Source organism: Oncorhynchus nerka, linkage group LG22 (assembly GCF_034236695.1).
Source record: "Oncorhynchus nerka isolate Pitt River linkage group LG22, Oner_Uvic_2.0, whole genome shotgun sequence".
In the NCBI taxonomy this organism is placed as follows: Eukaryota; Metazoa; Chordata; class Actinopteri; order Salmoniformes; family Salmonidae; genus Oncorhynchus; species Oncorhynchus nerka.
Window position 1 is genome coordinate 41,451,105 of NC_088417.1, and position 26,985 is coordinate 41,478,089.

At 42.5% G+C, this 26,985-nt stretch overlaps 2 protein-coding genes across 7 annotated transcripts in view; one reads left to right on the forward strand and one right to left on the reverse strand.

Annotated features, from left to right (window-relative positions):
- LOC115105181 (arf-GAP with SH3 domain, ANK repeat and PH domain-containing protein 1-like) overlaps positions 1-18,760 on the reverse strand; it is a 77,112-nt gene extending 58,352 nt beyond the window's left edge. For 2 of the 4 annotated variants that reach the window (XM_065007156.1, XM_029626875.2), the window contains exons 1-3: positions 18,554-18,760; positions 18,115-18,209; positions 16,535-16,661 (exon numbers count right to left, since the gene is read on the reverse strand). In XM_065007156.1, the coding sequence (XP_064863228.1) occupies positions 16,535-16,661; positions 18,115-18,191 (204 nt within the window). In that variant the 5' untranslated portion in view covers positions 18,192-18,209; positions 18,554-18,760. Of the gene's footprint in view, positions 1-16,534; positions 16,662-18,114; positions 18,210-18,553 lie in introns of those variants that run through there. The other 2 variants (XM_065007155.1, XM_065007154.1) reach the window with 2 other exon arrangements.
- A 1,340-nt stretch (positions 18,761-20,100) lies between these two features.
- Positions 20,101-26,985, forward strand: part of LOC115105182 (transcriptional repressor NF-X1-like) — a 29,054-nt gene continuing 22,169 nt past the window's right edge. The window contains exons 1-4 of one of the 3 annotated variants that reach the window (XR_003859837.2): positions 20,101-20,348; positions 21,078-22,085; positions 22,436-22,597; positions 23,021-23,098. Coding sequence is in view for 2 of the 3 variants with exons in the window: in XM_029626880.2 (XP_029482740.1) it covers positions 20,327-20,348; positions 21,078-22,085; positions 22,436-22,597; positions 23,021-23,098 (1,270 nt within the window). In the remaining variant the exon portion in view is untranslated. The remainder of the gene's footprint in view (positions 20,349-21,077; positions 22,086-22,435; positions 22,598-23,020; positions 23,099-26,985) is intronic. The other 2 variants (XM_029626880.2, XM_065007157.1) reach the window with 2 other exon arrangements.

Below are 26,985 nucleotides of genomic sequence, written 5' to 3' on the forward strand. Positions count from 1 at the left end.
ACATGAATGTTTCTTATGACGTTCCATACCCAGGGACGTCACCAAGAACCCGATGGTCACTCTGACAGAGCTCCAGAGTTCTTCTGTGGAGATGGGAGAACCAGAAGGACAACCATATCCACCAATCAGGCCTTTACGGTAGAGTAGCCCGACGAATGCCACTCCTCAGTAAAAGGCACATGACAGCCCGCTTGGAGTTTGCAAAAAGGCACCTAAAGTACTCTCAGACCATGAGAAACAAGATTCTCTGGCCTGATGAAACTAGATTGAACTCTTTGGCCTGAATGCCAAGCGTCAGGTCTGGAGGAGACCTGGCACCATCCCTATGGTGAAGCATAGTGGTGGAAGCATCATGCTGTGGGGATGTTTTTCAGCGGCAGGGACTGGGAGACTAGTCAGTATCGAGGGAAAGATAAACGGAGCAAAGTACAGCTAGATCCTTGATGAAAACCTGCTTCAGAGTGCTCAGGACTTCAGACTGGGGCGAAGGTTCACCTTATTTTTATTTTTATCGTAAATTTTTTTTTTTATAATATGTTTATTATTTTACAATAAAAAATCAAATAAAAAAGACAGCAATACTAACAATGACATTCATTGTACTGTTGAATGGGATGGCCAATTTAGAGGACAAAACAAAACTTAACTCACACATACACAAAATAAAACAAAATCCTATTAGGTGGTACATGTATAAGAAGACAGCATATAGCCATTACAAGCAGTGTAGTTAAGCCAAAAATAGATATTGAGTGGAGTACAGCACAGAGTAGAGGCAGATCGTCAACCCAGTTATGAAGCGGGACTAGACCATTTATCCAGTATCGGCTGCCATATTTTGTAAAACATTGGACTTCTATTGGAGGTATTGTATCGAATCTTTTCCATATGTATTACATTCCCTAAATCCCGTAACCACATTTCAAAGGTGGGTACAGTCTCCAGTTTCCAAAATTGCAATATGAGCCTTTTGGCTAATAGAGTACGAAGAGAGACAGCTTTCCCTTCGTGGTTATTCCCATCAACTGTACCAAACAGAGCGGTCAATGGGTTTGGGGCTAGAACTCTATCAAAGGCTCTAGATAAATAATAAAAAATGAGAGCCCAGTAAACATGTAATTTAGGACATGTCCAGAATAAGTGGGTCAACGTCCCCTCATTATGCTTGCACCTCTCACACAGTGGTGAGGTGTCCGGGAATATTTTATGCAGTTTTACTTTTGAGTAATGTAACCTGTGTATCACCTTAAACTGTACAAGGTTATGTCTGGCATTCACTGAACTGTGGTTTATATTCCTGAGAGCTTCTACCCAGTCCTCATCTGAGATTTCTGAACCAAGTTCTTGTTCCCAAGCCCTTTTAATGGTGTCTGTGGATACCTCTATGTGGGCCTGTAGCACATCATACAGTCTAGAGACCGACCCTTTTGAATGGGGTTTGACAAGGATCAAGCTATCTAATGTAGGACTATTTGGCATCATGCCATACTGTGGGATATGTGTCCTTACGAAATTCCTGATTTGGAGGTATCTGAAAAAATGTGTTGTTGGCATGTTGAACTTTCCCTGTAATTGTTGAAATGAAGCTAACTGACCATCTATGTATAGATTACCAATTGTTGTGAGCCCCTTCTCCCTCCACTGTGAAAACACCACATCATCCAATGCGGGGTGGAAAGCATGATTCAGGCAAATCGGGCTGTCAATGTATACAGTGGGTATGTTAAGAAAATGCCTAATCTGTTTCCAGATCCAGATGATGTCAGAAATATATGTTTTCAATCGGTTTGCCAATATCTTTGTCAACACCTTGTTTTAAATGGGGAGTAACGACACGGGGCGATAAGACCACATCTCCATGGAATCTCTATCTTTTTTCAAGATCAGTGCTATTGTAGCCTCATACAGTGTTTGTGGGAGTTTGACATTTTCTTTGGATTGTTTAAACATTCGCAACATAAGTGGAGCTAGACTGGCGCAGTACTTCTTATAGAATTCTATTACATATCCATCGGGCCCAGGGGCCTTGCTGTTTGGAAATTGTGCTATCGCTGTGTTAATTTCCTCCAAAGTTATCCCTGCATCGAGTGCAGAAGCTGCACCCCTGTCTAGTTTAGGAAGTTCACATTCAGCGAGAAAGCGTTCCATAGTTTGTGGATCAGTAGCATCGCATTTTGATTGGTATAGCTCTGAGTAAAACTGCGCAAAGCATTTATTAATATCCTGCGGATCTGTTACTATTTTACCCTTCTTGTCTTTTATTTTGTGAATAGCTCTAGATGCCTGTACATGCCTTAGCTGTCTTGCTAATAATTTATGTGGTTTGTCACCCAGTTCAAAATAACTTTGATGCGTTCTAGCAAGTAAAGAGCCCACCCGTTTCGAAAGGATGGTATTATATTCATATTTTAACTTTGTGATCTTCTCAAGGACTGTATACGAGGAATTCGTCCTAAAAACGTTCTCCTGTTCCCCTAACTCTCTTTCAATTTCTCTCAGCCTAGTATTGGCACGTTTCTTCCTCTCTGATGTATAAGAAATAATGTAACCTCTAATCACAGCCTTTAGAGATTCCCAAAGGGTGGAGTCGTCAACACATCCCTTAGTTCCGAGGAAAAAGGCAATCTGCTCCTTCAAATACTGACAAGAAGCCTCATCTTTCAGCAGGTATGCCTCTAAGCGCCACGGTCGCCGACCTGTCGACATATTGTCGAGTTTCAGCACCATGGACACAGGAGAGTGGTCCGTAATTAGAATAGGGTGATAGGTAACCGACTCAGCTGCTGACATTAGTTTGGAGTCCAACAAAAAATAGTCAATTCTGGAATATGATTTATGACCTGATGAAAAGAAAGAGTAATCCCTGTCTGTTGGGTGCGTCAGTCTCCAAATATCGACAATATTAAGGTTTGTCATCAATGTATTTAGACAGACACTGGCATTTGATTGTTGAAGTGACCTTGATAGCTGTTTATCTAAAAGAGGATCTAACGTACAGTTAAAGTCCCCTCCAACAATAACACTTGTATCCGAGATATTTGGTATGGCCTTAAATACCCTTTGAAAAAATAATGGATCATCGAAGTTGGGTTCATATAAATTGACCAAGGTTACTGGTTTCGAATTCAGTGTACCAGCCACAATAATATACCGACCATTAGGATCTGAAATCGAGGATGAGTAAACAAACTGAATGTTTTTCCTTATCAGGATTGCTACCCCTCTCGCTTTTGCATCAAAGTTAGACTGGTATGTCTGACCGATCCAGCCGACTCGTAGCTTGGCCTGAGCGGAGCGTTTAATATGAGTTTCTTGAAGAAACACTATGTCAGCACCCAGTGATTTAAGATGAGAAAAAAACGTAGCTCGTTTCACCACATGCCCTAAGCCATTACAGTTCCAGCTGACTATCTTTATTCCACCTGGTGTACTCTGCTCGGTCACGATGTGGCATTTCTTATTTTAGAGCAAATTGTTGCTGTCATACAAAACTCAGAAGAAAAATGTCCCGCCGTGCGGGAGCTTGTCATGCCACCTGTACTAATAATAAACGTGAACATAAAACACATACCCCATCCCCCCTCCCGTCCCTTTACTGAGTGACTTCCCCAAACGAAGCACTCCTTGGCTAACACACAAACCTTAGGGTGTCTAGACATACAGCTTGAACTAACTCGTCGTCTATAGATGCTCCGCATATACGCTAATATTAAATAACACTTAACACTTAACTCTCACGTTAGGGGGTGAGTGGCGCTAAAACATGATGTGCCAAACAATGCTATATTAGCCACAACATCTCACCAATCATAAGTCCCAAATTCTGATCTTCTAATCGAAAAGACATAGTCCGGGAATCCAAACACATTCCTGGCCTGTATTTGGTCATTTAGCCGGCTGACACAGCCGTTCTGTATCCTCAGCCAGGGAGCTTGCTTGTCAAGAACAGATCGGCCTCTTTTGGGTTGTCAAACGTACGTGTTGATCCTTCGACTGTCACCTTAAACTGGGCTGGGAAGAGGAATCCATATCGGATGTTGGCCGCCCTGCATTTGTTGCGTAACTCATCATACTCTTTCCGTTGGTTCCTCACCTCCAAGGTAAGATCTGGGTAGAAAGACACCCTGGCTCCGTTGAAGTTAAGGGGGGACTTTTGACTAGCCAGCTTGAGGATGAGATCCCTGGTCTGGGGATAGTGCAGCCGTACAATGAATGGCCTTGGTGGCCCGCCCTTGGCCGGCTTCGTTGCCTGAGATCTGTGTGCGCGGTCGATCAGGATGGCCGTTTTGAAGTGTTCACTCCCCAGCAGGGCCGGTATCAGCTCCGAGACAAATTCAGTGGGTTTCCCTTTCTCAGTTTCCTCCTGGATGCCACATATTCGGATGTTCTGGCGTCTTGAATGCGACTCAAGCATTTCCAGTCGGGCTTTCAGGGTTTTGTTGTCATTTTTGAACGTTGCGCACTGTTTCTCTATGTCCTGTAGCCTGGCCTCGTGTTCGACTGTCGTCTGCTCAACCTCATGCACCCTTCTCTGAGTTGCCTTCACAGTTTCGGCCAAAGTCCCAATACTCTTTGAGATATCAGCCAACCTTGTGTCCACCTTCTTGCTTAGTGAGTTTATGGCAGCCAGTATGTCACTTTGCGTAGGCTCTGTGAGGATCTCTTGGAAGCTAGCCTCTTCAGCGAACTCCTCGTGGGTTGGCGACGTTGAAATTGGTTCGTTGTCTATCTCATTCAAATTATCTTGTTTAGCGCTCCCCTTTCTGGTGCCTTTTCCCTTTTTCATATTTGTTTGAAGATATAGGTCGTGAGAGGTTAAGATAAATACTAATTTGTTTCAAAATGGAGCGGAGCTCTAGCAAAGGACATCTACTCCATAGCACGCCCTCTAGCGCCCCAGGTTCACCTTCTTAAAGGGCAAGGATCCTAAGCACACAGCCATGACAATGCAGGAGTGGCTTTGGGCCAAATCTCTGAATGTCCTTGAGTGGCCCAGCCAGAGCCCGGACTTGAACCCAATCGAACCTGAAAATAGCTGTGCAGCGACGATCCCCATCCAACCTGACAGTGCTTGAGAGGATGTGCAGAGAAGATTTGGAGAAACTCCCCAAATAAAGGGGTGCCAAGGTTGTAGCGCAATACCCAAAAAGACCCTAGGCTGAAATCGCTGCCAAAGGTGCTTCAACAAAGTACTGAATAAAAGGTCTGAATACTTATGTAAATGTCTTATTTCAATAAAAAAATATATAGAACTTTGCAACAAATAAAGCTTTGTCATTATGGGGTATTGTGTGAAGATTGATGAGGGGGAAAATAAAAAATACTTTCCAAATGCACTGTATATATAAAAAATATATATATGGTGGATTGGAAATGATGCAGACAATTACATTGGTGGAAGCTATAATCTATAAAGAAATAAAGAAATCGTACACGAGAGGGCATGCTAAACTACTTTTTTAGCATGGCTGTCATAGGTACGAGCTGGAGCCGAGTACCGTATATATCCATAAGAATTATGCTGAGTCATGATTTCGACTGGCTGAAAAAAAGATGTCAGTCTCGTCCTGACACGTGGAGATCAAATTTCAATATTGAAACTATTTTGCAAATGTTTTGCAAGACAGTCAGCAACGTTTCTACAACCCCTCATTGTTGCAAACCAAATGTTAGGCTAGAAGCAAGGGGAAATAATGTCTAGATGCCTTTTACAGTGGAGATCATGTTAATGAATTGACTGGCTGGGCTGATGGGACACTGGATGAGCAGGGAGAAAACTGTAAATTTGTCTAGGAGCTAGAACCAGGGCGACGGTGTCTGTCGCCACCATCTTGTATCAGCATTGTAACTTATTACAGCTTCAGTGTCTACTTAACTGAAAATATATGCTGCATACCCCTCACTCCCCAATCAAACTGGGTGAGGTTAAATAATACGTACATTTTGGTCAACAATAAAATGGAGAAATCACAAGATGCATCTGCCATTAAAGGTCTTCTGTTAGCAACAGAGGTGTAAAAGTGTATTTATCTATTTCATCGTATTTTTTTCTACTTTTTATTGCACTGCTCAACCAGCGATTAGAAATACCTATACTAGCATAGATTTCTCGGTTTGATAAGATGCGATTTTCCCAAAAAGAAAATGTCATATGAAAACGGAATAATTCAAGAGACATTCACAACTCAGGACAGATGTGGTAAGCTGAATTAATGATGTAGTTTTGTCACATACAGGCAAATGAAACAGAACAGTGTACATCGGCATATTGCATTACTTGACTCTCTCACACTGACGTCCCATCACATTTTCCACGCTAGTTCAACCGCATAACTGTCATTTAAAAGTGCATGCAAAGGGCCGTCATATAAAAATGTTTGTTAGGTAAACTGTCAGCATTATAAATTGTGACTCATAATCCCCCGAGCGAGGCAGTACCTCCCGTAGTAACAAGGGGGGTTAAATCGGAGGTCACTGTTTAAAAGTGCCATGTAAGCCCATCAGATCTGATGGCTCTGTCGTTGCTTAGTTCCATTAGAGAGCGAGAGGAGAAGGCTGGCGATCGCATGGTGGGGGTGTCCGAGTCAGTTTAACACCAGTGGTCTTCAATGGAAGGCCCCAGACAGATGTAGAAACCCCCTCGCCCTGGCCACTCCGTATCCCACACCCTCCCTTCGCCTAAATCAGGGAAAGAGCAGGGATCACAGCCCTGAAAGCTAAACATGGTCAGGGGCTAATCCACTGCTAATAGCCCTTGATGATGCAGTGCCACTGTGGCAGGAAGGGAAGGTAGGCCAACAGCTGGAAGCTCCGGCCAGAGACCGATTATCCGATTTCCCTGATCTCTCAGACAGCAAACAGACCAACAAACAAGAAACTGAAACAGCATCCAAACACAAAGCCCCCAAACCCTCCCGCTGTGCAAGAGACACGCCACAGATAGATTCGATAATATCGCTGGAGGATTTCTTTAAGGAGGTTTGGAAAGGGTGTGTTGGGGTCCCAACCGGGTCACAACACGTCTTCGTCCTGAGGCATGGTAAATTGGCAATGGGACGCTTGGATTTCGGCCAGTGTCTGAACCCGTATTGAAACAAAAGAACCCTAAATCTGCATTTTCTTTTCCTTCATTTACAACAAGCCCCTCCTTTTCTCTATGAGTTCATGAGTGCTGGGGTCAATGGCTTTCCTCTAGGACTGTGAGAGTCAAGGCCTGGGGGTTGGGGAAGGCAGCGTTGACACTAATGGATGCTCTTATTCTGGCCTGAGGGGTAAACACTCCAACGCTGACTCTCTGCTTCAAGAGGAGACGGTGGTGTTGAGCCCCGGTGTGTGTGTGCATGCACGCAGTTGTGTGTATGTTGTCAGCTGGGCATTTGATATAGCGTTTCATCTGAAGTGCTGAACATGCATGGCAGGATATGGCTTGTTGGCTCAGATGTGGAGTTACACAAGCTTGCTCCCTCAGAACGGCAAGGTTTCCCTGGTGCCTACAGAGGTCACTCTGTCCCCCTGGAACTGCCTTAACACTGGCTTTAGGACAGTTGGTAACAACAATGAGAGGAAATCTTACAACATTAACATGATGTTGTCTAAGAGGACTGGTCTAGACCGATCCTACTTCAGACATGACTATCTCCTGAATGTGACATTATCATGCAGTAGAAGGGAGGCCATCATGTCTGAGGTTGAGAGGAAAGAGTGAGGAGATACTCAGTAAAAATATCCCTGTTTGGTATTTGCTACGGCTCAAGTGTGTGGATATCACCGTGGCCAGTGAGAATGTATACACTTGTGGTTTTGGAATAGCGGCTCTTTCACCGACAAAATCCCATAAACTGTCAAACTTTATACATGTCCTTAGAAAACGTCAAGGAATGATGTAAAGCACAGGAATCTAGGCTGTGACTCTGGTATGGTTCAGGTCCATGTGGTGTGGAATGGAACGAAAACACTTAGGGACTAGAAATAATATGCTACTTCTGATTGTGTGTTTTATTGAAGCGGGGTGAGCGGCTCATTCCTTGGCTCTCACAGCCAGATGCCTTTGGATTTACTGCTTGTGGTTTGAGGGCAGGAAGCTGAGTTGGTAGTGGTAGAGATATCAGCCAATCACTGATCAGATAAGAGCAAGATTAATAATACAATTGTTACTTTGAGTTGAATGCTTTGTTTGTGTTACTGGCGGAATTGGAGTTCGGCTTACTGTACTCATACCCTCAGGCCTCATTGCTGACCTAGATCACATTGGTGAGAGAGGCTATTAGAACTTTTTGTGACCGTTTCAATGTTTTCAGACTATTTTCCTCCCTGTTGATGGTGTTATAAATCAATAAGCTGGCTTGGTTGATAACAAAAGAAAGTAGTTCAATGAGAGGTGGCTGTTTGTACTGCGTCTAAAATATTTATTTTGGATTCATGTCTTTGAAGTGAACGAACAGAGAATGAGTTTAGCTTAAGAGGTCTTGAACATGAAAATGTTTTCGGTTACACGAAAGGAATTGCCTCGTACCCTATGCTACTTCAGTTAGTGATTGACATTTTGGTCAAGTTTTCTTAAAGGGAACGTCAAGCCACTCAAGTTGACCTGCTCTCCATTTTATTCAGGTGACGGAGAGAGAGTAGGCAAGCGTAGCCCATATCTAGTGAACGGAGTTCATGGTTCATCATGAACTCTGTGACTGTCATTCACTGAGGTTACTGGGTTGATGTGGACAGTTGGGTTTAAGAGGAAACCTTTGCTTCTCTTGGCCATGGACAGGCAATTCAGCCTTATGCGGATAGCTCCGTGGTGAATGTTTTCCATGAAAGATGTAAAATATTGTCATATAATTATAAATACTGTTTATACAGATTTTATACCCATTTCTGTATAAATAGCCTCTAAAATATATGTCTCATAAATGTCTCAGATTATTTTGTATTTGTTTTTATAGCTGTGAGTGCTTTTATATGACACAATATCAGTACTTGTTGCATTTACAACTTGTCTAAGTCCTATCAACAACTGATTTGAGCCAGTGTTGAAACCTGGAAGCTGACCACACTCCACACAGCTGAGCAGCCACCCTCTTCAGCCTTTACTCAACACATGTCCCCTTCTCTGCCCTGCCTCCCTCTCTGGCCAACACCTGAGGCAGGCTATCACACAAAAGCTGCCTTAAATCTTTCTATGTGAGATAGTCTGACCTCAGTTACTTTTGGAAATGTTACATCCGCCTATTTCCCTTGTCCTGACTCGGAAAGTTCAGGCTTCCCCCAGCTCCAGGCCAGAGAAAGGGATGTTCACTCATGTCCTGCCAATGAAATCTGTTCTCCGCCCTTCCTGTTAGAATCGTGCCCCATTTTTTGACAAATGGGGAAGACAACATTTTCAGTTGTAGAGGCATATGCTCTTGTCAAAGTCTAACCACTTTGGTGGCCTTGTGATTGACTTACTGAAGCTTGTTTGAGCCACACTAGGGATGGTCACAGTTATTAGAATATCTGAACGGACGTTAGTATTTGATTACTTGCGAGAGTATTCATTAAAAAAAGATAGATAGATAGATAGGCCTATTTTAATGAAAAGGCATGGTCTAAAATGTAATGAATATTATCTATGTGGCATTGCTACATACATTATGTAGCAATGGATTCATGTCTTTAAAGTGAACGAACGGAGAATCGGATAGACCATGCAATTAAACATTTTAATAAAACAACAGTTTTATGACAGTTTTTATGAGTGAGCCTCACAATAGAAAGATGTACCGGTAGCCTACACACTTTTCACGTGTGTAGCTTGTTATTGTCGGTCAATCAAAGCAGCACTACCGTCAGAGGCTCCATGTGTAGTAAGTGAAGTGGGAGATTGCTAATCAATGCAAATGGAATAACAATTACGGAATTAAATTGGCTAAATAAGAAGAGGTAGGCCACAATGATCAATCAACAGGTAGGCTGTTGTTAAATATGAATTGAGTTGTTGTAGACAAGGACACTGGGAGCACAGCAAAATAACCTCAATTAGACTCACTAGCTAGCTTACTAACTAACTTAGCTGGCTAGTGTCGCTAGCTAGCTAGCTAGCTTTACATTAATTTGATGCAGTCAAGACAGACACTACCAGATCAGATGCTAGATAACCTATAGCAGAAACAAGTTTGTCTAACTTACGCGAGTCGGTTTGTCTACTTTTTCTCAATTCAATTCAATGGCTTAATTGGCATTGCAAGTTCATATTGATGTTAAAAAAATATATACTTTACTTTTTCTTTACCATGCATTTAGACTATCCGGATAACAGAAAAAAATGCATGATATTCGAATAGTGAAATCATTTCAAATGCCCATCCCTAAGCCACGCTATCTTCACCCTGGTCTTAGCAAACACCAGCTATAAAGACACTTCCAATAGCTGGTTCAAATACAACTGGACTTTGCAGCAGTCTACCACTTTGACCTTCACCCAACACATTCGTGCTCATTGTGATGATATAACATTTCACCAGTGTCATCAGTCTTGTACTTGGCTCACCTTCAAGATGTATGTCTTTCGATTTTATGTATCCTGTGCTTGTGCGTTTGTCTGATCACATTTGAGCTCTTTTTATTTTATTTACATTTTTTGGGGGGTTGGATCAACTTTAATATTGCAGATAGATTGTAGCTTCCATCAATGTAATTGTCTTCATAATTTTCAATCCCTTATATATTTTTGGGGTAAATATTGTAGCGACCCGCACAGACAGCTGTGTGTTATGTGCTAGGCTAGGAGGTGGTTGTGTTGTACTGACCAGTACCCGGTGTTCGCGGGGTCCGACATGTCAATCAACCTGCTATCTGCCAATCACGGGAATGCCTGGAATGTTCTGATGCCGGGAATCCTGGTGGTTGGCGGAGTGGCGTGGAGGGGGGTTGGGCAGGGGGGTGGAGCATTGGAAGTTAAGACCAGGTTCAGCCTTTGTTCTCTCTCTCTTACGTATAGGCTTCACAAGAGAAGGTCACGATTGGCTTGTGGGTTATCTGTCATCTATTTGGCGTGTGCTACGGCCCAAACAGTAGCCTGTGTAAAGTTGGTTTAATAAACCGTCAATTCGCAAACTCAAGCCTCTGTCTGGACAATTGTTCATTTATGATCTAGTCAGGTCATTACAATATATAGCTAATCGAACCCACAAATGCTGATGCTTCAGATACTCAACTAGTCTAAAGAAGGCCAGTTTTATTTATTTTTTAATTAGCACAACAGTTTTCAGCTGTGCTAACATAATTGCAAAAGGGTTTTCTAATGATCATTTAGCCTTTTAAAATTATAAACTTGGATTAGCTAACACAACGTGCCATTGGAACATAGGAGTGATGGTTTCTGATATTGGGCCTCTGTACGCCTATGTAGATATTCCATAAAAAATCTGCAATTTCTGGCTACAATAGTCATTTACAACATTAACAATGTCTACACTGTATTTCTGATCAATTTGATGTCGTTTTAATGGACAAAAAAATTGCTTTTCTTTCAAAAACGAGGTCGTGTACATGCAGCTCTTGCTGTGATCTCAAAAAAAGCACATCAACTCACAACCACTCCTGCTGTAAACACAGTCCAGTTCAAAGTGAATGGCACAGATCCATATATGGAAATGAACTATTTGCATATAGGGATACGGCAGCTCTGATTGGTTATGGCGCACTGGTCTGTGTAGAGTATGGGCCTGAGTCGTGCCTATCAATGCAATAGAATCCTACTCCAATGCGCTCTGCCTACAAGAAAATCTCTTTCATAGTTCCTTTTGTTTCGGCATGTTGCATTAAAAGTGGCTAATATTGCCTTGATTCGATCACAATTCGCACAGTAGAGGGAAAAGTTGATCGTGTTAACTATAGGGAAAACTATAAAGTTGAGTAAAGTTCAATATTGTGCTTCTCTGGGCAGGCTGATATTTCTTCTGCCCGGCAGTCCCGGGGAGCTGCGCGTGTTGCACAGTTTAGAGGGAACAAATAGATATATCAAATAGATATCAATATCAAATAGATATCAATATCAAATAGATATTACCAAAATTTCCACATTGTATCGGATGAGAATAGAGGTCAAAGATGCCAAGATCAGGATAAGTTGGAACTGCAAGTTTCTCATTGGAAAAAGCTGCGGAAATCTTCTTACGATTTCCCTAAGAAAGGGAGGGAAGCTTAACTAACCCTGTCTGCACATGAAGTCCTTCTCCACACATTTCTCTGAACCTTTCAGGGAATTGAATTGCAGATGAGAATGAATATCGTCTAACCATTCTTTAGAACATTCCTCATGTATTATTGGGCGTAGGTGTGAATTAACCCAACAAGCTTCCATTACTGCCCTCAACACCATAATGATGTCACTTCCTGTTATCCAAGACGGCACATAAGAACACGGCTCTGGTTATTATTAGCCATCTATCTTGCCCATCTCGCTGTTCATTGTTTTCCATATTTCATTTTAGCACTGATCCAAACATAAACAGTAAACACGTAAGGGAGCTTTTCCCTGTTGTGACTGGGCGAACTGGGTTGTGGTAATGAGGTCAGTGCTGGTATGAGGGGGGAATCGTGAACCTCTTTGTCTCTCCAAGCAGCCACCCATAAATAATTCAGGTGTGGAGTAGGAGTAAGAAGTTTGTATGTCGCTGCAGCTCTCCCTCTCTGCACCTTTAGATGACTGTGTGTTTAGAAGCCTGAGGAGGGAGGCTGACGACTGTTCTCCTCTACTTGCAGGTCAGCTCTCCCCCCTCAGGTTACACCATGAAATATTCACCCTGAACCTTTGCATAATTTACCTCATCAACATAATGATGAAATTACTTGGAGACCTTGGAAGAAGGTGTGTGGTGAGGACAGGTGCAGGTCTTGGGGTATGGCTTTCTAAGTGCTCTGCACTCAAACAGAGTGAATGAAGATGGGAAGAAGTTTTTAGGGGCCTTCTTTACCATTTCTGTGAAGAGAGAGATGAGACAATGGCCTCCCAAGTTTCCTCACTGGTTATGTTGAAAATGTAGACAATAACAAGCAGGCCTACTTTAATACATTAATGTATTTGGTTGTTTCTCTTCAAATACTACATGACTAACCTTTTTCACCCAAATTATTTCCAGAGGTCATGGCAATGCTGCAGGAGTCCTGGAATACTATAAAACTTTTACAGAGTTGGAGATCCATAAAGTTTGTGAGGAGGAATGCCATCTAGAAGGTGGATGTCGTATCCCAGTGCAGGAACCCTGACGAGGTGTTCTGCTCTTTACTCATTTTAGATCAATGTTTCGGGAAAAAGCTTGATTCAATGGCATATTGTCTTTGTTCAAAGAAGAAAGAGTATACGTGTCACGCCCTGGCCATAGAGAGGCTTTCTATTCTCTATTTTGGTTAGGCCAGGGTGTGACTAGAGTGGGCATTCTATGTTATTTTTTCTATGTTTTTGTATTTCTTTGTTTGGCCGGGTGTGGTTCTCAATCAGAGGCAGCTGTCTATCGTTGTCTCTGATTGAGAAACATAGTTAGGTAGCTCTTGCCCACATGGGTTTTGTGGGTAGTTGTTTTCTGTTTTTGTATTCTGTACCAGACAGAACTGTTTCGGTTTCGTTCATTCTCTTTTTTCCCCCCTTTTTTTTCCATTCAGTGTTCAATTCATAAATAAAGATGAACACGTACCACACTGCACCTTGGTTCTCACCTTCTTCAACCCACGACAGCCGTTACAATACGTTCCTGCTCTTTTTTTTTGCCAGTCAATGGTTCCCGTCATGTGATCCGGGCTAGGACTTAAGAGTGGCTACCGCTACAGCCCGGGCAGGGAGCACATGGCGGCCCATCCAACAGATGTTTTTCGTTTGTGATGCAGTCTCTCTCTCTGAGCTGGAAGGCACAGAGCCAGAAAGGTGATTCATGACGCGAGCCTTTCCTTGTTACACTAAACGAAAAAAATGCGCTCCGTGTGGAGAATAAACATGGGTCCGGTTCTGTTTTACAGATTTTTCTATTATTGTACTATAAACCTTCGGGGAGAGACATTTGGAACTTCTAAATGCTATGACACATCGCCCATGACCAGCCATTCTGGGAGAAAAGGCTAATTTGTCAACCATTTCGTACATCTGTGCAGCATGTACTATCAAATTTCCATCTAAGCATACTGTATACTGTATATTCCATTTACTATGGCTCTTTCTATGTGGACTTTATTAACTTGAGCTCACTGATAATAGCATTGCTATCACTAGTGGGTGAGAAACAATAAACAGAGATTGTCTTATATGTTATTTAATTGAAACCTAAGTTCTCTGACTACTTTAGGGTGTTTCTTTAGCCTTGTTTTCAGAAGATGCAGCAACATCTTAGCATTTGTCTTAGTTCTCAACAAGCCTGGCTGTAGTGTATATGACAGTCTGCTGTTTCCTGGCGTGAAGGAGTGGCAAAACGCAATGGATTGAAATACTGAATCTATAAAACTTCTCTGTTCTCTCTCTTGCCTCCTTACTACACATTGGGGATGAGATTTGGGATTGAGGATGAGACCACTGACACTGTGATATAGAATCGATAGGGAGAGCAACGATTATCAGCATTGATTATCTGCCATGGCTGCTACTTATATACACTTTGTGAGAACATGAAACCAGGGACTTCAAGAGATGCAACATTGACTTCATCACTATTTTATTCAGCCAAAAATGAGATTGTGTTGGTTTTCATAGGGAATGGCAAAGGTGCATGCTGCTGGCCTTCTATGTTGCCCCATTTCCTAAAGGCAAAGACAACGCAGATAGGGGTGGTATGGGGATGCATGGCTCCCCATGGTCTCCACCTGTCTCACCTGATTACACTCACCTTGCTAATCAGACGTGTGTGTGTGTGTGTGTGTGTGTGTGTGTGTGTGTGTGTGTGTGCATGCGTGCGAGCGAGCTCTTCCAGCACTAATTGCGATTGAAGGGGGAGGCTGCAGTTCGATGCATAGTACTATCAAAACATGCTGAGGTTCAGAATCAGGCTGATGTTAACGCTATATGTGTGGAGCCATTCCAATTCGGAATCACTGTAAATGCCAATATCTTTCAGTGAGTGGCTGGAGGCTGGAGGGTTTGCTGCTCCATCCGTCCCCACCCCCACTCTGTATGGAGACAGCCAACACGCTCTGCCGCTACAGCCTGGCTACTCTACTCTCCTCTATCATATCCAATCCTCCCCCTCTGCCTGGCAACACCAGCCAGCAGCAGTAGGAGCAAAACTAGCTTATTCGAACTGCACTGAATTAAAATAGGCTTCAGCATGAGCAAACCACAGAAGACTATCATGACATCAAGACTATCATGACATCATCACTACACTACAAAATGCAAAAAAAACATTTATGCTGATATTTTGGATACCATTATTGTATGTTGTAACATTGTAACTCAGCACAGTTCTTTGACAGTGTGTGTTATACAGAGCATGTTCACATCACATTATTAGGCTTTGAAAGAATAGGATACATATGAACATAGGCTGTTTTGCTTCTAGTAGGCCGGGGTAGGGCAGAGACAGAACTAACTGATTCTTCAAGCTTGTCAAGGACAGTAAACTAGGCTTCAGTAGTATACGGTATATACCGTATATCGGAGAATTTTGAAATACAGAAATTCAATACTGTAAAAAAATATATATATATATATTCAACATATGATGATGCTTAGCCAATGCTTATAACTAACCATACGTTAACAATCTAAGTTGACCAAATAAATTAAATCCAGCTCAGGGCTCCAGCTATCCATTTGGTTTGCTAACTTGCTAGCTAAGTGGCTCGCTTGCGAGATCAATCTTCTTGGTTACAGCAGAGACAATCAATCCCCTCCTGGATCAAGATCCCTGCTGACTAAATTTGTTTTGTACTTAAAAATATAAATATAATAATAATTGCGCCCCTAGGTGTTCACTGCCGGTAATATCGTGTACCCCACAAGAACTGTATAAAGGTATCAACATCTGGATATGCCCAACCCTATTAAACAGATTTGTATTTTCCCATGACCCTTGGCTTTTATGTCAACTTGTGCAAATGGAAGCATAAGTGTTACAAAGTTGCCAATAATTCCAATTTGATAGCAGGCAGTTTATAATGATAATAATCGGCATGTATAAACAGAGTAATTCCAAGTCATCACAATCTAACGTTGCCATGGTGGAATGCTTATCACAGAAATGTTGTTTTTGTATTGTTTGCACATCCGAACAGTGCTGTCTGCGAAGGACACTTTCTGCGGTTATTATGCAGAATAAGGTACAACTTTGGGCTTGGGCATTTGGACACGCCAACGTAGATGCCGAGTCTATTTTAATGAGTGGCTCGGGCCCCTGTTACTACTAAATGGAGTTTAGGATAGGCTATTTCTATAAATTGTATAATTTGGGTAGCCTATTGTAACTATGTCATCTCCGTAGTGTCATGATTCATCAATGCGCAATGGTCGCTCTGGCACCAAGTTGCACGTAATTCCATCTGCAGCTATGGCTGACTCAATGTTAACATGATGTGGCCTTACCTCTTCCAGAACGTTGACTGTGTTCCTACAGCTCTGCAGGCGGGTCGTGAAGCTGGACGTGGTAGGAGAATTGTAATCCTCTGTTGTCTCCGAGAGAAACTCGGACACCGATATTTGATCCGGCATCCTTCAGCAGGGAATCGCCCAGAAGAGGATTGCAAGAATTGTTGAGAAAATCCTAAATCATGAAAATACAACTGGCGAAGAAAAGTACGAGATGTCTAACTCTGTGACTGGGTCGAAACTGATAGTTTACAAACTAGAGATAGAATCGAAATGACAAAGACGCGTCTCTTCTCGAATTACTTGGTTGGTTCTCTCCTATGTCTTCACTGTCCCCAAGGGAAAAGGGAATGGACACAATTTCGCCCCCCTCCTCTCTTCTCCCCTCGCCCGTATCCCTTGCTTAAATTACCAAAACACAAACGCTTAATTAATGTCCTATGCTGCCTTGCTGTAAAATAGAATAGCGGATTCCATCATAACGTTTTTGCGGATGTTCATTAAGAATGGCTTTTGCCGATAATACTTTCGACAATCAGAAATATTTGTATGTAATCTATCATAATCCGTGCTCTCTCGAATTGCAGGATTTCCTTTATTTTCTTATCTTCTTTCAGTTCTATTTTTAATGCAGAACGCAGTTTTGACATTCACAACCACTCTCCTCTCCCCAGCTCTCTCGCTCACCCTCTCGCTCACCCACCCACCTCGGATGATGGGGACAAACAAGGAAGAACTCTGCGCATGTCCATGATCTCCGACATAATACCCAGAGACAGTCCGCAGTAAAAACTCCACTGCTATTTCATTTCTATGCAATCGTTTAATGGGGCTCTACTGAAGTCATCGAATAATATGCGATGTGAAAAGGAAAATGTAGGCAAGATATAAAATTCCAAGCATCCGGAGCATTAGCCTAGACATAATTATTTATGATCATAATAGCCTATAGCAACTGATATTTACCAATTATATATGTAGATTTAGAAATACAAATCGACTGTACTACTGTGTTCTTTATTTAAATAACATTTGCTTATTTATTAACATGTACAATAGTTTATATTAATTGGAGCCTAAAGAAATGCATTAAAGCATACTTTTTCTGACTGAAAAAACTCAATGGTGTACATTGTAGCTTACTTATTGGACAATTGGTATTATATTTATCAGATCTCTTAAATGTGTTACTGTACTAGATCTGAAAACATATCCATTCACATTGATGGTAACTTCCATTGCCCATAATAGGGATTGTAATTACCTGGTGCTACAAGTGTGTGTCCTGCAGGTGATCAAATTAAGTGCATGCAACCCTGCTGTATGGAATAATTGGAATGTTCTCATTTTGGCGCTCCAACATTGAGAAAAACCTTTGTCAGTGAAGAGAAATGTTTAATCAGATAGGCTAGGCTCCTGGTCAATTTACACAGGCTACTAAACTAGAGAAATACCCGCAAATGTTTTTGACTGAATGCTTTTAGATACAAAGTATCAAGAGAATAGGCTCTGAATATTATGATGTGACACACTGTTTCACATGAATGCTAGTACCAACAGAATTGAGAGGGTCTTACCTACTCGGATTCCATAAAGAATCTTTAGAAGAGAAACTTGACAGACGGGAAGAGGAGGATCTCATGACTTGACTCATTGACTGTCACCTTATGACCTAAATCAAATCAATAAGAATCACATGAGCAGAGTTCTGTTACTCTCTAGACATCAGATAGTGTGGTATAGCCTGAGGAAAATGAATGAAGACAACACAACTTTTTATAATAATATGCCTATCATAGGCAGCTAGTCTATTCATAAATAATTTTACCACCCTGGAATGTACTCTGATGAGAAAGCATTGTTTTGCATAGATTAATAAATAGCTTTTAATAGGTTCATTGGGTAGCCAACATACAAGTTATAAAACATTTGTATTAAAAAAATGTGATCTCTAACCCTTTCAAGAGCGCTCATATTCGAAAGAAAAATAATATACACTGCCACGCCTAAACTTACCCGAAATCGATGCACGTCCAATTTGGAATCTGAACAGAGAGGGAATGTCCACTTGATTGACGCAAAGAAGAATAGGCCTGCTTGCTGCGCGCATCATTTCAGCCTCATTTTTAATATTCATTCAACAGAGTAAAGAGTTGAGAGAAGGAGAGAGTGATGTCCTCCCGCAAAGGATCTCGTGAAGATCAGTCACAGCGCGGGGCAGGAAGGGAGAAACCAAACCCACCATGTGAGCAGGAAAATAGCCACTTACAATGAACAGGATCTAAGAGCTCATGGCACAGGAACTGAGGAAATACAGAAGGCAGTCAAACAGGAAATGTGGGATCTGGTAAACAGAAGAAACCAAGAAGTTTCCTTATCCCCTGGAGCTGATTTGAACTACAGCTGGGGGAAAGTTAGGCTATTTGTCATAGATAACCACATACAGTTATTTGTTGAAGTCAATGTTCAATTTTTCAATAGCTTCAAGTTTATTGTTGGAAAAAAAAGACAAAAGGGTTTGAGGACACTATTCTTCATATTGTTCAACAAAAACATTTGGAATCTTTCCTCTTCTGTCATCCATTTACCCTCAGACTGGGGCTCCCAGTTGGCACCTCTCCATTACAAAACTATATTTTTTTCCCTGTCAGAAAAAGCCTATACACGTGGTTGTTATGTGTCCAGTCATTTTCCTGTTTTTCACTGTGGTGACTGTCTGAACAGACATCTTCACACAACCGACTGAGTGACTCAACCCTAAGACACCTCATCTATATAAAAACAATGATGAGATCTCATTATCTGAAAAAGTCTTGACTGAAATAAAAGCATAGACTCTGCGTTTGACCTAGCTCATTATGCAGAACTGTTATAGCCTTGTGTATCATCTCAGAGAGAGTTAACCATTTGCAGAGTTGCATTATCTCTGAAATATTTTTTAATTCAACAGCCTAGTGACCCAAGTCCACAAATCCTTTATAGAAGCCTCTGATGACCTTGATCCAATTACACTACTGCTAAGAGAGACTGTCCTTAGGCCATAGGTACCAGTCTATTGCGCTGTCTGTCTGTCTGGCTGGCTTTCTCACTGAGACACTATGTATGTTTTTATTTTTATTTTTTATTTCACCTTTATTTAACCAGGTAGGCTAGTTGAGAACAAGTTTTCATTTGCAACTGCGACCTGGCCAAGATAAAGCATAGCAGTGTGAACAGACAACACAGAGTTACACATGGAGTAAACAATTAACAAGTCAATATGATGGGTGTGTAGACCTAAGGGTGGGAATATTTGTCTGCACAAGACTGTGGGAAGAATTTTCTCCATGCGGGACAATATATTATTCTATTCAGTTCTATTCTTTTTTATTCCATTCAGTTCTATTCTATTCAGATCAGTTCTATTTCATTCCATTCCTTTCGATTCTCTCCAGGAAAAAGTATCACCCAATGGTAACTGGTGACACTGTGGATCATGGTGCACGATAACCTAGGGTCCCCCTGCTGGTTATTCCAAGCAGATGGATGTCCAGTCCTGCCTGTGAGTCTCAATAAAGTTGGGTGACATAACTTCAAACCCCTTTGCAGAATCTGAAAGAATCGTCGGGGCTCGTGCCAACCACAAGACAAGAGATATCAATTATGTAAGAAGAGGAGACGTTTTATTATGTTTCATTGTGGGAAAAATAAATGCAAACAGTGGCATTTAATCCCCCAACAACAGTAAAAACCTTTGCGTGGGAGAAGAACGTGAGCCACTGCCAACTAACTTGCATCAGCTGGGGTTGAATGGCTGAGTGCTCAGTCACAGGTAAGAAGTAACGTTTGGCTAGCTAGCAGCTAACTTGGCTTGATGGCTAGTTAGCTTGCTCCTTTTAGTTTTAAAGAGAAAAGCTAACGTTAACCCTTTAGTTAGCTCGCATGCTATTTAGCTAAATCATATCAAAGTCAAATTACAGGGTTTGTGTTGAGCGCAGTTGTGAAATTGCACTCTGCATTAGCTTAACTAACGTTACGTTAACTAGTTAACGTTAGCAAGCTAGCGGACTGAGACAAATTCTCTCACTCAGTGACTACTTCGCTAGTCTTTGGTTGTCAGTGTGGCCACACTGTTAGACGCGTGTTCATTTAACTTTAGTTCGAGAAGCTGGCTGGCTAGCTAGTTAGCGACACAGCCTAGGCTAGGTACTGGTGGACTCATGCGGACTTTTAGCAATGGCTATGCCCTTGCTTGTCTAAGGAAAGCCAGTGAGAACCTCTAACAAATAGTGAACGTTGTTGCCTACTTATATGATGATGGTTGACAAAGTCTAACTAACTAGATGACGTGCTCTAGTATCAAAGTCCAGAAGAGATCTGTCATACTCAGATCCTTGACACGACTCCAAAGACTAGGCGAACGAAGATGTCAACATAAACGCCTTGTCTTTGGAGTCCCGTGTCAAGGATGTACTTGCAGCCTGTTAAGTTTGTTACCGCCGTGGTTGCTACTCATGTTAAGCCACTCAGTAACACGTAGGTTATGTCTTTTCATATATAGACTCTCTGGATTTGAATCCAGATGGGTCTTCATCACGACAGAAACAAAACCAACACCAGTCCAGGAGGGGTCGAGCCAGAGTGGACCACAACCGTACCTGGAGTAGTCCTAATAATTATGTCCCACTGCCGCAGCAGCAGCAAGACCATTTTCACCATGGGGTCAAATCATCTCATGACAATGTCCTAGTAAACTTCCATCCTCCTCCCCACCATAGAGAGGATGTACAGAGGGGTCGAGGAAGAGGGGGTAATGGAAGTTGTGGGGGAGGTGGCCGGGGCTCAAGGGGCCGGAATCCGAGGTGGAATAGGCCTGGGGTTGAAATTGGCACTGGGCCCCTTGGCTTACCTGGGGGCCACCATGGACTTGTTGGTGGAGGCTACAGGCCTGGAACACTCCACATGGAGAGGGGACCCCCCATTGACGGGCCTAGCTGGCGTCGAGACCCTGGGGGCCGGGGGGGAGAGGTGGGGCCTGCCCACGAAGACCACCAGGACACCCGGCCTAAAAAGCCCCGGCGGTTCAGCCAGGAGCCACGGAGAGGAGAGAGGAGCTCTAAAGGACCTCCTCACTCTCTGGACAAGCAGGAGAACCAGGAAAACCATGCTACAGGAGGAGGGGGAGGAGGCTGGGATCCGGTTGAGCCCAGAGAAGAAACCCGATCATTAGAAATTGGAACCAGAAACCGTAAAGGCGGTAGGACCGAGGACAGGAATCCCCATGTTGACCCTCGAAAGAAATTCCAAGAGCCAAAGCGAAGCCAGGGGCCGATCAAAGAATATCCCCAGGAGAGGAAGGAGCCTGAAAGGGGAGCCAGCGGCAGAGACATCCTCCCTGCCCATCATGACAAACTGGGCCCCAGCACTGACAAAGAGCCCAACTGGAGGGGTCAGGGGAAATGCACCCCCCTGCAGGACAGAGGCCAGAGGAGAACACCCAAATATGACTACAGACCTGGGCAGAAGAGGGGGGACAACATGCCCAACAAGAGCAAGGAGACACAGACCGGTGAGAGGGCAGTTTCACAGAAAAAAAAAACAAATGAAAACACTAAGCTAAAAAATATCTGAAAACATTTTTTATTAGATCGGTCATTTGTGAATGAGTTTGCTCAGAGTAGTTATCATGTTGAATGTATGTTCCAAATGGCACCCTTTTCTCTACATAGTGCACTACTTTTAACCAAAGCCCTATGAGCCATGATCAAAAGCAGTGCACTATATTGGGAATAGGATGCCATTTGGGATTGAACCATCTTTATTAAGACCACTCCAGTTATAGTCCACTCTGGCTCTGACCCTCCTGGACTGGTGCTGGTTATGTTTTGGAGTCTCTGGTGACTCTCCATCTCTGTCCAGGTTGCCTGATTGAGCAGCTGTCCGAGGAGAAGTATGAGTGCATGGTGTGCTGTGAGGTGATCAGGGTGATGGCACCTGTCTGGAGCTGTCTCAGCTGCTTCCATGTCTTCCATCTCAACTGCATCAAGAAGTGGGCCCGCTCCCCAGCCTCACAGGCAGACGGTAGGCCGAACACAGACAGACCAACAGGCAGACACGTGTGAATTAAGCACTGCCCAGCAGTCACTCATTCAGCTGTGCATCTATTCATGACTTTTAACACAATAGTCCTCCATAGATAGCACATTGCTGCTCCACCCAGACAATACAGGAGTGCAAATTCTGCACGACAGATGAGGCTACAATATCCAATGTAGCAAAAATGCAGCCCCAGTGACCTTATCCTAATTGCAGTGGCCTTCTATTATCTTAATTGCAGCTAATGTGCGCTGTTACTTCTGTACTAACAATGTCACAATATATTGTAACTTTATAAGATGTAACTTTATTTAAGATGTAGTGCACATTTTGTGGACAACCATCATTCTTAAAGAGATCTGTGAAGGATGCAATATGTGATATTCAAGCTTTTGTTCTAATTTTTAGAAACAAATGACGGGTGGAGGTGTCCAGCTTGTCAGAATGTTGTCTTCCAACCCCCAAACACCTACAAGTGCTTCTGTGGTAAGTGATTAGCTAATAGCCATTATTCCCAGACAGTAGTGCATCCCTAGTCTTCCTCGCTCGTTGAGATGCTTTGCGCATTATGTAAGGGATAATCAACAAGGGGTTATGCGTTCTATGGAAAATAATGAATGACTTGCTTCGCATTGGCTTGAAGGGGATTCTGGAGCATGCATTATTTAAGTGATAAGGCCCGAGATTGTCGAGGCCCGGCAAACCATGCTAATATATCCTCCAAACTCTGGCTTTGAGGGCGTTATCACTTTTATACAACGGGTTACCAACATATTCAAATAATGATTGACATATTTTCATTAAATGTTATTTTGATATATTATTCATACTTTTTCCATCCTTTCACAAGCTATAGTCCCAACACAAATCTAGGGTTGCAACTAGGGCTGTTGCAATGACCGTATGACTGCCTCCACGTGACCGATTAGTCAGAGTAGTTAGGCTTCTCCAAGCTCTTATGCTGGGTAGCTCTTATCCTGGGCCGGCAGGGTAGCCTAGTGGTTAGAGCGTTGGACTAGTAACCGGAAGATTGCAATTTCAAACCCCCGAGCTGACAAGGTACAAATCTGCCCCTGAACAGGCAGTTAACCCACTGTTCCTAGGCCGTCATTGAAAATAAGAATTTGTTCTTAACTGACTTGCCTTAAATAAAGGTTAAAAAAATCATAATAAATGCTGCTGATGGTCATTAGTAGCCTACTAAGCATGCTAACTGCCTGGTGCTCAGCACTGTATTGTCCACTCTAATCAATCTGACATCAATGCAAAGGAAACCAAAATTCTAATCAAACACTTCATGAGAGCCCATGATCTCATGTTGCGCAACATTTCTATAGGCTATGCAATTGTGGGGGAAAACAAGAGTGATGGGCGCTAATAAAAAGAGGATCCCATCAGCTTTCTATAGGCTAGGCTTACTAGATTTATTTCTCAACTTTCCTAATATTAAGCACATTGCTTATGTTTACAACAGGACTGACTATAGGCTACCTGTCTGGCATGAAAATAAACCATGGGGGAAAGGGGGATACCTAGTCAGTTGTGCAACTGACTGCCTTCAACTGAAATGTCTTCTGCATTTAACCCAACCCCTCTGAATCAGAGAGGTGCGTGGGGCTGCCTTAATCGACATCCATGTCTTCCGCATTTAACCCAACCCCTCTGAATCAGAGAGGTGCGCACGGGGGCTGCCTTAATCGACATCCATGTCTTCCGCATTTAACCCAACCCCTCTGAATCAGAGAGGTGCGGGGGGCTGCCTTAATCGACATCCATGTCTTCCGCATTTAACCCAACCCCTCTGAATCAGAGAGGTGCGGGGGGCTGCCTTAATCGACATCCATGTCTTCTGCGTCAGGGGAACATTCCCATTCCCAGTGGGTCAGAAGTTTACATGCGCTCAATTAGTATTTGGTAGCGTTGCCTTTAAATTGTTAAACTTGGGTCAAACTTTTCAGGTAGCCTTCCACAGGCTTCCCACATTAAGTTGGGTGAATTTTGGCCTATTTCTCCTGACAGAGCTGGTGTAACTGAGTAAGGTTTGTAGGCCTCCTTGCTTGCACACGCTTTTTCAGTTCTGCCCACACATTTTCTATGGGATTGAGGTCAGGGCTTTGTGATGGCCACTCCAATAACTTGACTTTGTTGTCCTTAAGCCATTTTGCAACAACTTTGGAAGTATGCTTGGGTCATTGTCCATTTGGAAGACCCATTTGCGACCAAGCTTTAACTTCCTGACTGATGTCTTGATGTTGCATCAATATATCCACATAATTTTCCTTTTCATGATGCCATCTATTTTGTGAAGTGCACCAGTCCCTCCTGCAGCAAAGCACCCCTACAACATGTTGCTGCCGCCCCCGTGCTTCACGTTTGGGATGGAGTTCTTCGGCTTGCAAGCCTCCCTCTTTTTCCTCCAAACATAACGATGGTCATTATGGCCAAACAGTTCTATTTTTGTTTCATCAGACATTTCTCCAAAAAGTCATTTCTTTGTCCCCATGTGCAGTTGCAAACTGTAATCTGGCTTTTTTATGGAGGTTTTAGAGCAGTGGCTTCTTCCTTGCTGAGCGGCCTTTCAGGTTATGTCGATATAGATACTTTTGTACCTGTTTCCTCCAGCATCTTCACAGGGTCCTTTGCGGTTCTGGGATTGATTTGCACTTTTCATACCCAAGTACGTTCATCTGTAGGGGACCGAACGCATCTCCTTCCTGAGCGGTAAAACGGCTGCATGGTCCCATGGTGTTTATACTTGCGTACTAAAGTTTGTACAGATGAACGTGGTACGTTCAGGAGTTTGGAAATTGCTCCCAATGATGAACCAGACTTGTGGCGGTCTTGGCTGTTTTATTTAGCTTTTCCCATGATGTCAAGCCCTGAGGCACTGAGTTTGAAGGTAGGCCTTGAAATAAATCTACAGGTACACCTCCAATTGACTCAAATGATGTCAATTAGCCTATCAGAAGCTTCTCAAGCCATGACATTTTTTTTCTTCCCCCAAGCAGTTTAAAGGCACAGTGAATTTAGTGTATGTAAACTTCTGACCCACTGGAATTGTGATACAGTGAAATAATCTGTCTAAACAATTCTTGGAAAAAATACTACCCGACTTGCCAAAACTATAGTTAGTTGACAAGAAATTTGTGGAGTGGTTGAAAAACGAGTTTTAATGACTCCAACCTAAGTGTATTTAAACTTCTGACTTCAACTGTAAGTGCATAGATGACATGTTTTTTTCCCGCTGCCCCTGTTTCGATAAGGTGTATGATAATGGTCCATTCTAAATCGAAACAAATGTCACATTATTAAATCAACTTTTCGGACGCCTCGTGTTGCCTAGCCCATAGCCCTATATGTTTTAATAAGGTTTGTATCACAACTATCACATAGTTTTGTGTGTTCCTTCCAAACAACTGTACTTTAGTTTCATCTGTCCAGAGTATTTTGCCAGTAGCACTGTGGAACAGTCAGGTGCACTTTTGTGAACTTCAGATGTGCAGTAATGTTTTTTGGGGGACAGCAGTGGCTTCATCCGTGGTGTCCTACCATGAACAAGATTCTCGTTCAGTGTTTTACATATTGTAGACTCGTCAACAGAGATGTTGGCATGTTCCAGAGATTTCCGTAAGTCTTTATCTGATACTCTAGGATTCTTCTTAACCTCTTCGAGCATTCTGCTCTGTGCTCTTGCAGCCACTCCTAGGGAGAGTAGCAACAGTGGTGAACTTTCTCCATGTATAGACCATTTGTCTTACCATGGACTGATGAACATCAAGGCTTTTAGAGATACTTTTATAACCCTGTCCAGCTTTATGCAAGACAACAATTATTCATCTTAGGTCTTCTGAGATGTCTTTTGTTCGAGGCATGGTTCACATCAGGCAATGCTTCTTGTGAATCGCAAACTCAAATTTAGTGTTTTTTTTAAATATAAAAAATTTGGCATGGAAGCTCTAACCAAAATCTCCAATCTCGTCTCATTGATTGGACTCCAGGTTAGCTGACTCTTGACTCCATTTAGCTTTTGGAGAAGTCATTAGCCTAGGGCTTCACATACTTTTTCCAACCTACACTGTGAATGTTTTAAATTGTGTATTCAATATATACAAGAAAAGTACAATAATTGTTATTAGTTGAAGCACACTGTCTATTGTTGTGACTTAAAATCTGATCTTCATCTATGACAAATTTATGCAGAAATTCCAAAGGGTTCACATACTTTTTTGGCCACTGTATAATCAGCGTATGAGTTTCAAGTTTGGGGATGGTAATTTTCACCATAAACATTCACCTTTCTAATAAAAGCATTACATGTATAATTGCATTTGCGGTCACTTTTGGCAATGGTGTTTTCCACTAATGGAACATTT